Source organism: Ischnura elegans, chromosome 5, assembly GCF_921293095.1.
Source record: "Ischnura elegans chromosome 5, ioIscEleg1.1, whole genome shotgun sequence".
NCBI lineage: Eukaryota > Metazoa > Arthropoda > Insecta > Odonata > Coenagrionidae > Ischnura > Ischnura elegans.
This window is the reverse complement of record NC_060250.1, coordinates 57,652,444-57,668,609: the sequence shown is the minus strand read 5'-3', so window position 1 is coordinate 57,668,609 and position 16,166 is coordinate 57,652,444. Positions and strand designations below refer to the sequence as shown.

Here is a 16,166-nt window from a genome sequence, read left to right as displayed (position 1 = left end):
GTCTTGGATTTCCATGAAAATTTCTGTATGGGTCTACATCCACCTCAAACTAAATAATCTGAGACAGCTTTGTGAAAAAAATGTGCATTTTATGTACATTTTCATTATAAGAAGAGACTCTTTGCAAACATATGGGAAAACTTAATGTTCCTCGGACTTCCGCTCAGGGTAGAAACATCCCTATTTGACAAATTTTTCAAAGCATGTTGTCTGTTTTATTTTTTTGCATTCTTGTCAAAAAACTTGCCTTGAATTATGTAATTCCTTCTATTTCACCTCCTAATGGTCATAATAGATTTATGGCTTATTTTAAAGCTAAGGATTTATATAAGAAACTGAATTTGTGAATATGTACATAAATTCTTTATTGCCGCCGTCATAATTTTTTCTATGGTTAGTGTTTACTTCCATTAACATGATAAAGGGTTGATAATGCCTTTTATCATTCATCTTGCCCCATTATTCCACCTATGGTATGTGAGATCCAGAGTGTGATTAAATTTCTTTCTGTGGTGGTATCGAAATCTTTCACATGTCATGCCATTAATCATGTGTGTGATTGATTGTGATGAAGTTATCAGTTGTGATTTATTAATTTAAGCAGCATTTAATTTAAGAAGGTTTCAAGGAGAATCATAATTTGGTAGGGTGGTAAGAATTCTTAACTGTTTGAAATATGTACACAATCCTAGTTGCATTTATTGGGCTTCTTGATATGGACATCATCCAGGAAAGCTGGCAGTATATTACAATAACCTTTATATCATGGCAGTAATAGAAAGCAAATAACTGCAGTAATTGTAACTGGAAACACAGTCCATTTAAATATTTGTTGAAAAGCATTCCAAACTGACTGCACTGACTTATCTGGAATACCAATCAATTCTGCCTTGACAATCAAATCACAATTTGTGTAATGAAAGGGTTTACATTCATGAGGCACCTTTTACCAACCTTCATAGTAATATTTCGTTAACAATACTTATCCCAAGCAGCAGATGATATCCATCAGACATCTAAATAAGGTCGATATATCCAAAATATGATTTATTTCACAATGGATATTTTGACAACGTTACATATAGATGTCCTATTTGTAACAGCTACAATGAGCTGTAAAAATAATGTTTCAAAGATATCCAAGTTGTAATTTCCGTGATATTAAAAAATGGTTTTCCCAAAACTATCCATAAGTGGCATATGTTCTGTACGGGATTGAAGAGCATAAATGTGATGTATATATGTTTGGGGATCACCAAAAACCGTAGTAAGGACACCCATTATGTACTCATTAGATGTTGTGGAGGTATATAAGAGATGTCATATTAACCTCCATGTCCACTGTTGGAAGTATCTGCAACGTTGCTTGGTGGGTCCTTTGGATATTTCAATGATATGCATACAACATTAATTACATTAACATGGATATTGCACAGATATCTTATGTTCACACTGCCAACAAGGCCGTAGCCAGAAAATATTTTCGGGGGGGTTTATGGAATAGTAGAAAAACATAAAATTATTTTTATAAGATAAATACAATAGCGTATACAGTTAAATATACATATTTATTATAAACCCTTAAAGGAAAATATAAAAATATTATTATAAAATTGAATTTAGCCTTCTAGCTTTTTTTGCAGCGACCAAATGAATTATAACTCCTTGGTGTCGATGTCAATTCTGCGGTCCCTCAGGAGGCTCATAAGTCACTCACCTCTCTACTAATTCACAGCACTATTATTTCACACACTGCACTACAACTACACACACTGCACCTACAAATTCGCTTAGATAATTATTGCCATAAGTCGCATTGGACTACTAGATGTCCATGCACCACTACATAATATCGTCGTGTGAGCACCAAGCGAGCATAAAGTATCTATTTAATTTTTTTCATTTCAGGGGGGGATCAATCCCCCTTTATCCCCCCCCTGGCTACGGCCTTGACTGCCAATGTTCTCTGGATGTTGTTGGGATGTTGATTACTGATTGGGATGCAAGGGCATACCCAGGATCAAAACTGGGGGGGGGGGGGGACAAACCATGGTTGTTCAAGTAATAGGTAAGATTAAGCATGGAGAAGGTGAATGTATGTACCAACATTTTAAGGAAACTATAACAGCTCTTTATTAGTTTTTTAAATTATTTGCTTGAAAAAATATTATTTTCCTTAAAGACATTTGCGATTTTTGCTTAAAAAGGGGGGGGGGAATTTGGGATTTTTCCCTCCTGCCCCTCGCTGGGTATGCCTATGTTGGGATGTATGATCTTTGTCAGTTGCAAGCATAAACTTACCTATTTTGCTGATCGAGAGACATTGTATAAAGCATTTGGTAACTGAATGAATTATTTGTAATATTTTGAGGTCAAACTCAGCCTCATCATAGGTAGCCCATGAGAGCATATCAGCAAAATGCAGATATTTATCAGGAACATAGATGACCTCAAGTTCATATGCATATGGTTAAGTCTCAGCCTTTGAGGATGAACAGAACCAATCTCACAAACTGGTTCATCATTGGTAGTAAAGGTTAACAGTCTGTTAAAACTGAAAGGCATTAATGAATCCAAACAAATATATTTTTCTCTACATAGCAAATATGTACTCAATTATTCTCTTTCACATTGACTATAATTTAATTAAAATTGCTCATTGTTCTTGAAACCCTGACTAATTTTCTCACTTACCCGCTGACTAATTTTCATCCTCTCATTTGATAAAAAGATGGCATCCAATGGACTTTGTGGACTTCTCACATACTAAGCATAATTATTGGGTTACGTGGATCAAAGAGAGTTAATTGTGAAGTGTGAGAAACTTAATTTTTAAGATTATCCAGGCCTTTATCGAGCATTAGCACCATTTAAACGCAATATTTAGGTATGGTATTTGGAGGAGGCGAGCAACAGCTGGGGGTATTTGCACCATGAGGGATGGGTAAGGATGGAAAGGTGGAGAGCAACATTTAAAAGGCGTCGGAATTAGCCTGCTCTTTAGGAAAGGTGCCAAGGGAAACACGGCTTGACGTCCCATCTGACGGACGGAGTGTTGCGCTTGAAATGTCCTCCGCACAACATTCAAGCAGGGATCGGGTAGTCTGAAAATTCTCTGCCACCGCCGGCATTTGAACCCGAGCCTACGGGGTGGGAAGCCAACACTCAAGCCACCACACCAACCCGATCTCCCTCAATATTTTCCTTCAGTAACTGGAAGAGTGGCTTCATTACTTGATTCATGCCTGGTACATAACACCTTATGTTATGGAATGAACCCATGAGTTGTTGCGTTTTCTTTTTTTTTTGGACTCCTGATTCACATAAGAGCTTCTGCCTTATGAGGATCAATTCACATTTTTTTGGTGGAAATGATTTTTGCGATAAACTTTACCTTAGACACCTTAAATTGTATTTTATCAGCATTAAAAGATTTAGCTATTTTTATTACCTCATTGAGGGGTCCGAATGCTCTTCTTCAGACTCTTATACAAGTAGTAAATAATCCCTGCAAAAATTGGGTAGGGTACCAAAATATTTTAATACTTTATCGTCAAAGTGATCACCAGAATTTCTTAACCCATATGGTAATACTTAACAGTAATAAACCATGAAAGGTGTGGCAAAATAGTAAAGCCAAGATGATTCACCATCTAGCAATAAATGATGGAAACGGTCAGACAGATCAAGGATAGTAAAATTATATTCCCTTTACATATCATGGGCACATCTTCTAATTTGTATGAAACCATTGGTTTTCTAACAATTGTTTTGTTTAAATTGGACGGATCCAAAAATAATCTCAAATTTTTGTTTGATTTCTCAATCAACACAATTTTATTAACACGTACCCAATTGCTCATGGTCTGAACTTTATATATGCCACCTCTTTTTTCTTATCTATCCAACTCACATTTAAATTGTTCCATGTGTGCATGAGGTACTCAGGATGGAGAGTACAATACTTCTATTACCTTGTCTGTAATACTTATGGAACACTTGTCATGAAACTGCCCATATCCTTTAGACATTTCTTGATTTTCTGGTATAAATTTGTTTTCAGAGTTTACTCTTAACTTGTTTGGTACAATTTCTTTTTTCATATTTATTTTGTCCACTTTTCTGATAGTTTGAGGGCTCTTCCAATTAGGTCTTAAGCACAACACCCAGGTAAACCCAATTATTCTTCACACTTCCAATCAGCAATCATGAAGTCAAAATATGACTGACTGTTTGCTGTTTTAAAACAGAAATTTACAACACCCAAAGGTCTCCTCTTAATACTGTTGAAATCTTCCAACTGAACAATGTTGGACGTATGGTTACAGATTTGCCTTGCTTATTTACAATACACTTTGGCATAATATTTAGTCCAGAACCAGGGTAGAATTAATTGTGCACTTCGTCAAACAAGAAGCACACAGACAACATTTACTCATTCCTTATTACTAGGGTTGTATGGGATAAAAATTTTCATAAAGTGGATCAATAAAAAGGACGATATTCTTTTTGAAAATTCACTACGATAAAGGTAGACCATTCACTTTCGCCAACATTTATTCAAGTTCAATGCATCTTGGAAAGTATTGCTCCAAATCACAGCGCAGAAATTATTTCACAGTAACAGCATTTAAAAAAATGTAAATTATTTTATTACAAACAAGGACCACAAAATTGATTATGCCCATTAATTACTCTACTCTGCAACCTAACAGAATTAAAGACAGACGAGTGTGCTGCACCCGCTCCCAGGGGGCTTCCCCCGCTCTTTTCAATGCAGGTCCACAGAGGGATAGGCACGCTTCTAATTTTAAAATGTAGAAAAAAGGCAGGGTCTTATGTACAAATTTAATTGGAATGTTCATGTACAAATTGAGGTCAGAGGACCTCTTTAAACACAACATTGGAAGTAATTACACTATCCTCTTTTAAACGCACATGATGACTCATACTTACGCATCAATGACTTGAATGTGGAATCAGCCGCATTTTGATAAAAGTTATTTAAAGAATGCGAGATATTGTTGCAAATGAACAAATGTATCAGTTTGTGCACCGTTAATGTCAGGAATATTTACAGTTTTTTTTTATTGTTTAAAAACCTATTTTAGGAAACAATAGCAATATTTAGGAAGTAAGATATGCCGTCGCATGTTCTCCGATAAATTCTGTGCATTTTGGTACCTCATTTGTAGAGTTTGGTTGTGTATAAGTTGAGAAAAAGGCATCTATACAGTAGAAATAATATAGAAGATAGTTGTTACACCCTGAGACAGTTACGAATGCAAGACTGAGAAAGGTTTTCAGGATTTATACGCTGAAGTTGGCTAGATTTAAAAAAATATTTTGACATGGTCTATATTTCAATGGTTACATGTACTGTTAGGGCAATGGAGCTATCCATCATAAGGAGAATATAATTTATTGACACAGCAGTTTTCTAAGGTACCTGTTGTGAGCTTCAGTCATGAAAGCATTATGGGTTTAGAGAGGTCCAAAATTCAGAACTCACCCAGATACATGTGAGAGGAGATGAACATTATAACATATCTCCTCTTGGCCAAAGATTTTGTGGTAATAAAAAGTATAAATAATCAATAATTTGTGAACTGCGTGAATATCTTGCTCTGTTTTAGATCTTTTCATAAGAATGTAAGTTTTTTTACTTAGCAGAACAAGGTGACTCAAGTGTTTGCCTTTAAGTAGGTCTTGCAGGCTTGGAAACATTTGAAACATTAGCCAGGGCCTCCATTCATTTGCTTGCCATGTTCCAATTTCTGTCAGAGGGTCCTATAATCACAGAAGAATTTGATTATAAACTATAAATCCTTTCATCAATGATGCACTTTAAATTTTCTGTACCCTTCTGTCATTCATCCTTATCTAAAATTTCTCTTTCCGTTCAGATACAAGAATCAATTCCAATCAGTAATTTGCTGTCCCAAGCAGAATATAAACTACCACAATGCTACATTCAAAATTAAAATGATTCTGTAGGCCTTGTCTCTGGCCCAGGCAAACTCATGCGATAAAAAACTTTTTTAAATCTCCACCTGATGCTCTCTTTAGATCTCAGAGGTGCATTCTCACCAAGAGAGTATTGAATCCCCGCCTTGAATTGAATTCTTTTGCTTTCAGCGAGCTGATAAATCCTCACAGTAAAACTATAGCACTCGAAGCGGTTGCACAGAAACCGGAAGCTGAAGTCAACAATGAAACCCCATTTGAGAACCCTAGAAGTCCAGGGGTACAAGTGCAATTTTTATAATGCTGGAGATAAATGCAGATAATGGTTGGTGGGGCACACAATATTGTTTTAACCAAAGGATTCAAGTAAATAATTGATATGTATGTACATATAGATTCAGTGATTGACTTGTATCCCTTTGTTACAACAATATTGTGTACCCCACCAGCCATCATCTGCACCTATCTCGAAAATAATAGAAATTGCACTTATATCCCTTGGCTTCTAGGGTTTTCGGTTTTGGTATTAAGATTTCTGCAGCGACTTGGACCACTAGTAAAAATCATTATGGGCTTAACTGCTGCGAGGAGTAAACTTAAAAAGCTCGTTGAGGCGTTTCTCCTACTGGGAACGCTTAAAGTTCATTTTACGCGGCAGTACAACCATAAGTGTTGGTGGTTAATGAAACCCCAAAGGATTATTATGGGAAATGGAAAACATTTGCCAAGGAAATAGACATAAATCATGTTGATAAAATCCTCATGTTTCAACTTTATGAGAAATAAATTGAACAGTTATAAAATTTATAATAGAATTGAAGTTTTAGTAATTTTTATAACTTAAACACTACCTACTCCTGTTGGAAGGCTTTTAAATTTTCCCAAGATAAATTTTATTTTCAAATCAACCCAGTGCAAAACAAGAAAGATTAAAAGCCTCTCATTTACAGATATCTGTCTTCCTAAAATATACCTTGTCTCCTCCCTCAATATTTCTTCACTCGGGAAATGATGCAACAACAACAGATTTAGGTGGAAATTAAATGTGACAAACAAAATTGAAATGATAAAATTTATTTTGACAATGCATTCACATTATAATCATTCAAGCCAAAATAATTGGCTCATCATCAATAATTTCAAACAATAATAATTGAAATAGTTGAGTGCCTAAGATGAGGATATGCAGCAGGTGTTTCCTAAATAGAATCTTGTGTATGTTTTTTTAATAGTCATTTATCAGGTGTATTGACAGGCCTTTCAGTATATACATAAGGGCACGTGAATGCCTCGATTTATTTTTTTTTCCCAAAATGATGAAAAGCATTAAAGGGCATGAAGTAAATGATGACTACTTGTTGAAACAAATGAAAATATTATTCTTGATGGTTTTAATATGATCTATCTGTAATCTGCTGATTTACAAATGACCTATCAGAAACTCTGTCACTATTGGATTCACCCTTAAGTATAATTATGCTCAGTTGAATTAAAAGTTAAGAAAAGTATTATTATGTACATGGTAATGTTAGTTGACGATTTTCAATTGCACTTCACTCTGGATGGTGAAATCAGACAGATAAGCTGTGAGGAGAATATTAAGAGGCAGTGCTAGGTATTTTCATGAAAATTAATGGCAACCCACTCCTTGAAGAGAAGAACTTCCCTCAGAAGAAAAACTGTGGGCACTCTTCCTTGTATGTACATTCAACTCCACAGCTGATACTAAATGAATTTTTAATAGCAGAAAGCGTAACATAGATCAGTCTAGCGACAAGGCTGCCTGATTGGCTTGCCAAGTATCGCATTTTAAGTGTCATAAAAAGCAACACCATACCCAAGTATGTCTATATTGTTCACACATACATTAAATAATTCATGTACATACTTTTTTTTGGTTCTAAAATCAAAAGACAAAGAACTTTTGATTCATTGCTTGATTCTTCCCTGAGAATGGACAGTCAACATGAAAAATACTGCTGAGAGTGGAATTAATATAATTAAAAATATTTTGTAGAAATTTTCTTGAACGTTTTTCATGAGTAATAATTCGAAGACAAGAAGAGGAACACAGTCAGGGTCACATCATTATGCCCAAAGGCATGATAAACACAGCATCTTCGAATACATCTTCAAAGCGTTAAGTCTTTGGCACAATACACGACACGACACAAAAAGTAAAATAAAATTACAATATTTACAAAAAAGTGACTAGCAAATTGCAGTCAGTCAAATATTTCCAATCACACCATTGACACAGCTGATCGAGGAGTCTAAGAGAAAGCACTTTGCAATACAAAAAGATTTTCTAGTCTTTCCCTAAGAATTTTCCAACATTCACCGATCAAGCATAGCCTAATTCCCTTTTTATGACCTTACTGACAGGAATCAGTCCCATATCTAATAGTCATCCACATTTAGTTGAAATCCTCAAGCATACAAGCGATTGGATCCAACAGATTATCAGTGAGTAGCGAATGTTGAACAGAACATAAGTCTACTCCTCACTACCAAAATATGACGTAAATTGCAGAGGGGAGAAGCACAAATAAATCCACAATTCACAATCCATGGGGAAGAGGAACTTGATCTTCATTCACTACTACGTGTGGAAGTACCCAATGGAAAAACTTCGTCATCTCTTTGTGCCCCCGTTACAGTGCCCCCCTCCCCATGTTAGAGCATGCGTCCTTATAGAAAATACACCGGGAGGCAATAGATACATCACAATAAATAGGTAGGGAAAAGAGAGCAATCAATCGTGGGGATCTTCCAGTCATTTTCGTGGATGAGATCTGAATAAATCTACCAACTTAAACTTTTTGAGTCCACAGTATAACATGTAGTCAGAATTCATGTACACGTAGTCGGCGATAGAAAAAACTGCCGCATCCATCAACATTCACACCTCAGCAAGTCGTACAAAGTCTATCCAGCAATCATTATCAGATTTTGGAGGTATATCTTTTGATTAGCATTGACCTTCCCCTTGTACAACTTAGTGAAGAAAGTCAGGCAACCAAAAACTAGCACATTTGATACACAATCACTGTTAAAGTACATGCCACACGGTGGCAAAGTCACACTACATCAGATCGGTAGGAAGATTCTGATACAAGGAGGCTTCGTGAGATACCTGCAGTACCTAATATCAGCAGGTTCTTACCTATTAAAATATTCCCAGCCGAGGTTCGTCAATAGAAATTGACGGATGACTTTCCGTCCACTTCAACATCCGTACGTCAGCTTAGCCAGAAAATGCTGGCTATTGATTGAAGGTGAATGTAAATCAATTGATCAACCATGCACCCCACATATTTGGTTATAAGCCGAGTGAGAACTCTTTTTTTCAAACTCTAAGTGTGCCTCTTCTTTCACCCTTGGTAACTATTTCGAAGACCATGGCTTTTGCCATAGGGAGGCATTTCCAAACCATCCTATCGATGCCTATTTCTCTTATTCAGGATGGAAGGAGCGGATTCACTGAGGAGTTAAACATACCCCAGTTTTAAGCTGACTGAGAACTCTTTTTCCACACTAAGATGATTTGAAGATACTGCACCCAATTGGCTGGTTTGGAATTGGGGAAAAGGCTTTACTTATGGTTTAAATTATGCACCCCCACAGAGTTTGTTGTAAGCCGATAGGTATCTTTGTCAACCTCTGGATGCGTCTTTGGGAACTGTGTTGCCGGCTTTTCTGTTCAAGCGAGCCATTTCAAACCCATCCGACCGTTTTATGGGACGGCCGGCGAGGAATATCGCTTTGAATTAAGCAGCGGCTGCAGTTTGATGGAAGGGTTGTTTGAGGAGACGGAGAGGGTCGTGGCGGTGGTCGAGGCTCCGTGACTCACGGACGACTTCGTCGGGCTCATGGCCCTGCTGTTCCTCCAAGGATTCCAGGACCCCGTGCTCGTAATGTCGTAGGTCGGGAAGAACCTCTGCAGGAGAAGAGCCCGGATCTTACGCTTCCAGACGAAGATGAGAAAGATGAAGAAGCCCTGCAGGGTGTTCCCGATGTCCGTAATGTACCATAGGTAGCTGGGACCTTCCACAGCCCAAGAAATCAGCTCCGTCACCCACGTCACTCCCATGACGATGAGTAGCTTGAGGTACAAGTTAAACCTGGCGGGCACAAAAAAGAAAGTAATTAAAAATCATGATTATATGAGTTTCTCTTTAAAAAACTTTTCAGAACGATACCTAATCCAATTTCTGAGCAATTATAATTCCATGGTTGTTTTCAAGCAAAATAGTGAATTGAGTAGATACAAAAATATATAGCATGAAGTAAGGTTTGATGCTTTCCCGGGGAATTACGAACTTTATGTGGGATTCCCATCGGGTTAAAAACTCCATTTTTGCCGAGGTGTCGAGCTCCGACTCGGGGCTTATCCTCAGTGCTGCTGAAAGTCGTTTTATTTGTTTTTTTAGTACTATTTCACATTTTAAAAATTGATTTGGTGTACCAAACTTTAATAAATGTACTATAATGCATAATGTCAGTTTGCTGACATTCATTATCCCTGAGGATGAGCCCCGAGTCGGAGCTCGAAACGTCGGCAAAAATGGAGTTTAACCCGGTGGGAATCCCGAAAAAAGTTTAGCCAAATATCGCATGGATTTTTAAAGGATTTATTTTAAAATTTTCGCAAAACGGTTACGATTTTTTCGAAGAAGTCAACTACATCAAGTCAGGAGATCACTAAACTCACGATTATATTTTCGCAAAACTGTTACAATTTTTTAGCACTCACTTGCATAAAGTAATCAGAAGATTACTAAAATCACGTTCAAATTTTCTGTGACAACACTTTTGGTGACAAAAATGATTTTGTTAACGCACACGATAGTTCATTATAATTCTTAGCAATTGCTGTATTACTTCATAGTGATTGAATAACATTTTTATTCGAAAACTGTTGATTGAATAACATTTTTATTCGAAAACTGTGAACAGTTTACGAATAAAAATGTTATTCAATTGCTATGAAGACAGTAGAATACGCTATTGCTACTTGTTATGGGCCTAGTTGCTTTTTTCCCCAGTAGTGAGGGGGTGATCGCGCACTAGGGATGATAATTAGAGATCAAAATCACTATGCGATATCTTTCAAACTAAGCAGATGTTAAGAGGGCACTTGCGCTTTGCTTGATTGCCTTTTAACTAAAAAATCTGTGAATGCGTCCTGGGTATGTTAATAACCCGTCTTAAATAAATCAGCGAAAAATTAAAAACATCAGAAAAGAAGATAATACAGTCATTTATACTAGGATGCGACAGCCGTAGCTAATTTTTCGAGCAATTTCACAATGAAGATATGTAACTCGGGGTGTGGCTGCCAGGAATCATAACCATTAGGCACTTAAAATAAATGTGAACATCACTTAACGCTAATGTATCCCAGTCACGGATTAGACGAGAGCTGAGATAATTAAAATAGGCAGTAATCTGTCATTCCGGCTCCGAGATAATGGCTTTTCAGATGCTGATTGCAACGATGACTTTTACTTCTTTTATAAAAAATACTCCGTGCAGTATATGATTAAACATAATCTATCTTGACTACTTATGTTCAGTTCGAAACACATTTTAATCTGTGCAAATAAATACAAGGTGTTTTAGTGCAGCACAATTCAGTTGTTTCCACAGCAATGAAAGTAACTTGTAATACAGGAAACGTTGAGAAAAAATCGTCCTCTCAAGCATCATATATGAGTCTGAGATGAAATGTGGACGGAAATAATTATTTATTTGAACCTATTTTGGATCAAGCGAGTATTTTTCTGGCTTATTAGCATTCGAATAAATGAGTTTTGGTATGTTTTCTGAAACAAAGCGTGGATTCCCCGAACGCATGGTGGAACAACTTCTTAAATAATTCAAAATACCGTGGCAATTACGAGGCGACAGCAAATCATTACCTTAACTGAGTGTCTCCCTCATCCTTTACGGGGGATTACCGTATCGACACACCCATCAGTTACATAAGTTCTCCATTACTGGGAGGCGAATGCGACCGTGACAGCGGACACAATTATCCTGCTTTTGTACACTTGCCAAAGAACGCGTTCGTAGATAAAACCATACGGCGTATTGGTGCTTTTTCGAATGCTTCTAGTCGCAGCAGCCATTCAACTTCCCTCTCCTTCTCCCAGTTAATGAAAACTTCCATCGGTGATTTGGTTTCAAAATAGTAGTCTCCAATGTCAGGGAAATCCCCTCGTCCAGCCTAGCACGCGCCAGAATAACAAGTGTTTCGAGTACAGTCGTCGCGTAAGGAGAGTTCTCGAGAGCTCGTTAGCGCCGGGGTATTTTCTTTTCGTTGATTATTGCGTAACGACTACATGTTTCTTGAAAACTCGTTAGAGCAGGGCCTATTAGGCAAAAATGTCCAAATTTGCCAACGCCACTCTACCGAAAACAAGCTATAATGATTTACAGAGAACCGAGAATGTCTTTTCCTTCAAGTTAGGTCATAGAGGTTCCTAAATTTACGTACACCGCCAGTGGCGTAGCCAGATGGGAGTCCGGAAACCTCCCCGAAATATAAAAACACAATTATTTTCCTTCATAAAAGAAAACAAAATATTGAAAAATCATGAATTTACAAAATATTTCTTAAACAAATTCAGTTTTTTTTTCGATTATGAAAAATGTTAAAATTAGTTAAAAATCCATTAAGTACTTAGTAAAATGTTTTTTTAACAATTAAAATATTTCCCCCCTGGTTTTGAACCCCCGCCGAATGAAAACCCTGGCTACGCCACTACTACTATGCTACTACATTCCGAAGTCAAATTTGTTGTATCAATTATCAAATTAATTATATAAATAGAAACTTTGTTTTAAATACCCCATATAATATGTATACATATTTTCTCGCGCCACTGTTGCCAGGGAACGTAGCTTCCGCCATTGCCGATTATTTTTGGCATACTGGTTCGTCGCGTACCCCCAAGGAGTGCGTGTACGACCAGTTGGTAACCGCTGGGCTACAAAAATGAGAGCTTGACACAGTGGCGTAACTAGGAATATGCTTGGTGGAAGGGGGTTGGGATGGTCTGGGGGTGAGGCAAAAGTCCGAGCAACTGGGGGTCCGGGAAAACTTTTGAAAAATACATGCCTGGAAATACATTTTACATCATTTTGGCACTTAAAATTTCCTTTGAGTAAATGCAGTAATTATATGTCAAAACTAGACAATAGTAAAAAATATTTTTTTTTCTTTCTCCGAGGCTTTGGGGGGGGGGGGGATCTATCCCCCTCTTCCCCCCACCATAGTTACGCCACTGCTTGATATAGAGGTGAGGAAGTGAAGATGAACTGATTCACCGCAGTATTCGGGTTTAATTCAATAAAGGTGCCGATCAAATTATGGAAACAAAATATTTGATCGAATATCAACAATACGATAGCGCAATCTCACCCATATCCTATGCTCTACAGATAGCTCATACTGCGGAGCTCTCTCCCTCACCTGTTTCGATCCTCGCGGTCGTCATGCCTCCTGCTGTCGCCCTTCTTCAGCATGGCGGTCTCCCGCTTCAAGCGAATCAGCTTCACCGCTGTGAGGACGAACAGGATGACGTTGCAGATGACCAATGCCCCCACCGGACCAAAGAAGTACACCAAGTTCTCCATTTTTCCTGAAAAGCAAGGATCGTCATATATTTCCTGGCGATAGGCTCGTGGAGACAATATATAAGGTGTTTGGGCAATTATTATTATATCCGTGATAAAAGAAACCTCCAAGGTCTAGATGGAATGGTATGCCTCACACAACCAGTAGTCTTACTCCAATGAAATGAAAATTGAACAATGAATGTTCACATTCATAATTGAAATCAAGTACAGTCAAAGTTTTAAATTTAATAGACTTCATGGCATTCTGTTTCATGATCTATATAGGAAATGCATTTTGGAAACCTGAGGATATATATTTAACGACATATAATTGAAATTATTTCATTATTTTGGGTTCACCACAAGACCATTGCTATCAGTGCTATAGTTGGGCCGGTACCCCCTAAAATCCAAACTCGTTATAAGCGTACCGGTTAAAATACCTTCGCGGCCGGATGTATAATACATGTCCAGCTGTTGGAATTTTTGGTGAGTACCGCCTAAATTTTTTTTCCAACTACAGCACTGATTGCAATACTATTTTTTCTAATTCATTGACGGAAGCCAAAGGTTGGTTTCGGTAGGTGAGGTTAAAGTTCACCCCACAATTAGGTACAGCCATGTGGATATCACATTATGTGTTTCACAGTATGAGGTCCAGTTCCTATCCCTGGATCACTTCGCACTTAGATGATTTTATTTTATTTTAATGCTACGTCTACGTCTACATAATACCCTGCGAGCCACCTCTAGGATGTTTGGCAGGGGGTGATCAATCACCAGCATGCAGCATGCATTTGGACTCCCACATGCACACCACACCGTCTAAAAAAACGTCCCGTATACTAACAAACTATACTACTATATGCTGTTAGAAATAATAATTGAATTAAGAAACATGCATTAATTTTTACATATGTTAGTAGGCTACACTACAAGTCATGCAATCTACTTACGAGTTCAAATGCGTTAAAACACTCAATTTAATCTAAATATTGCTTTTCGGTTAATTTTAAATTAAAAGGTGTTGCGTGGATAATTACGGGATTGTGATGGTAAGGAGTCTTGGCTAATACTGGCTGAGGAAATAAAGACATGGTAAAATAATTAGAGCATTCAGCGGATTGTGTAAGTGGCCTCGACTGCTGGGCTTCTCAATAGGCATGTTAGAACGAATCTTATGAGTGGCTTATCTCCAGCCGTTTGTAGTTGTCCTTCCCGACTTGCTGCAGGGGCTAGACCAAACCGCTCTCGGCAGAAAATCAAGTCACCTCTGACTGAATGCTTTTGAATTGAAAAGCTTATGAACTCATAGTTTCTTGTCTAATGAGAAAATAAACTGATAACTTTGTCCGAAAAAAACATTGTACACCAACTGTGGTTTTTGGCACAATTTTTACGCCAATAAAGGCGATTAAACGCTTTAGGCTATAACTTAATAGGTTGCGTATAAAATGGATTTTAATTATGATAATTCAAATAATACTCTGATAAAAGGGTAAAAATCGTGCTAATACCTACCACCCGTACAATGTCTACAAAAACTCGCTTTGACGCTACTTTATACGTTTTGGCTGTCCGTGAAAACATGAAATCTAGAGTTTAACTCATGAAATACAAAGATATTTCCTAATCTAATGTAGACTTTTTTGCCATTGATTCACAGATGCTATTTATTTACACTTATACCTATCATATTGCCTGCAAAAACGATTGAGATTCGTACATAACCCAATATTTAAAGATATATTCATCAGTTATTTCCGGGTTATGGGTACTTAGGAAAATGATCACCATGGAGAGATATTTATTAAAGAGATCATTTAGTTAATTTACAACACACCTAAGCATGCATAATCAACACATTTGTTTTTATTAGAAGTATTCTGCCGTTTGCGATAAGTTTACACGGAGCATTATGCGAATTACTTCTCCTGTGCCCCTTCACCAAATTGAGTTTCCCTCGTTAATTCCTAGTAAGTCCTATTTCCTTCCATTCTATCCATAAATTCTACTCTCTTCCTCTTCCTAACATTCTTCCCTCTAATACGGCTTTATATATCCCCTCCATCCAAACTAGACATTGGTTTAACAGAATAATGTGCCCAAAAATTTAATATATTGTCCTGCTTAAACATGTATTTTCTTGTTTTGATTTTTATGAGTACGAGTGAGCGTCAAGTTCCAAAAATGAAGGAGGATAATGGCGAGATCACTCACAAATTCTGCTGAATACCATTGCACAAACATTTCAATTGAATCAGACGAAGACCCACTGCTCTCCCACTGAAGGCTGCAGACGAAACTCGACAGCCTATAACGAATCTATTACGCCATGGCACGTGAGCACATGCAATCGTTCACGATGCTGCCGAAGAAGCGGAGGGCGCTTTCTTTCACGGAGTAAACAAAACCGTTAGCACTCGGGTGAAAGTCTCCGACGGATTGTCCTTGACATAGCGAAGACCCAGAGCAGGATGTGATATGAATTTATTCGATCTCGGAAGATACCACTATGTCCCTGAAGCTGCAGATTCCATGTCTCTTCCGGACATGGGAAGATATTGATTAAA

At 37.4% G+C, this 16,166-nt stretch overlaps 1 protein-coding gene across 1 annotated transcript in view; it reads right to left on the bottom strand.

Moving 5' to 3' along the window:
• Positions 1-7,025: 7,025 nt before the first annotated feature.
• Positions 7,026-16,166, bottom strand: part of LOC124158925 (G-protein coupled receptor Mth2-like) — a 105,847-nt gene continuing 96,706 nt past the window's right edge. Inside the window, exons 4-5 of the mRNA XM_046534349.1 lie at positions 13,448-13,616; positions 7,026-10,091 (exon numbers count right to left, since the gene is read on the bottom strand). Of these exons, the coding sequence (XP_046390305.1) occupies positions 9,704-10,091; positions 13,448-13,616 (557 nt within the window). The 3' untranslated portion in view covers positions 7,026-9,703. The remainder of the gene's footprint in view (positions 10,092-13,447; positions 13,617-16,166) is intronic.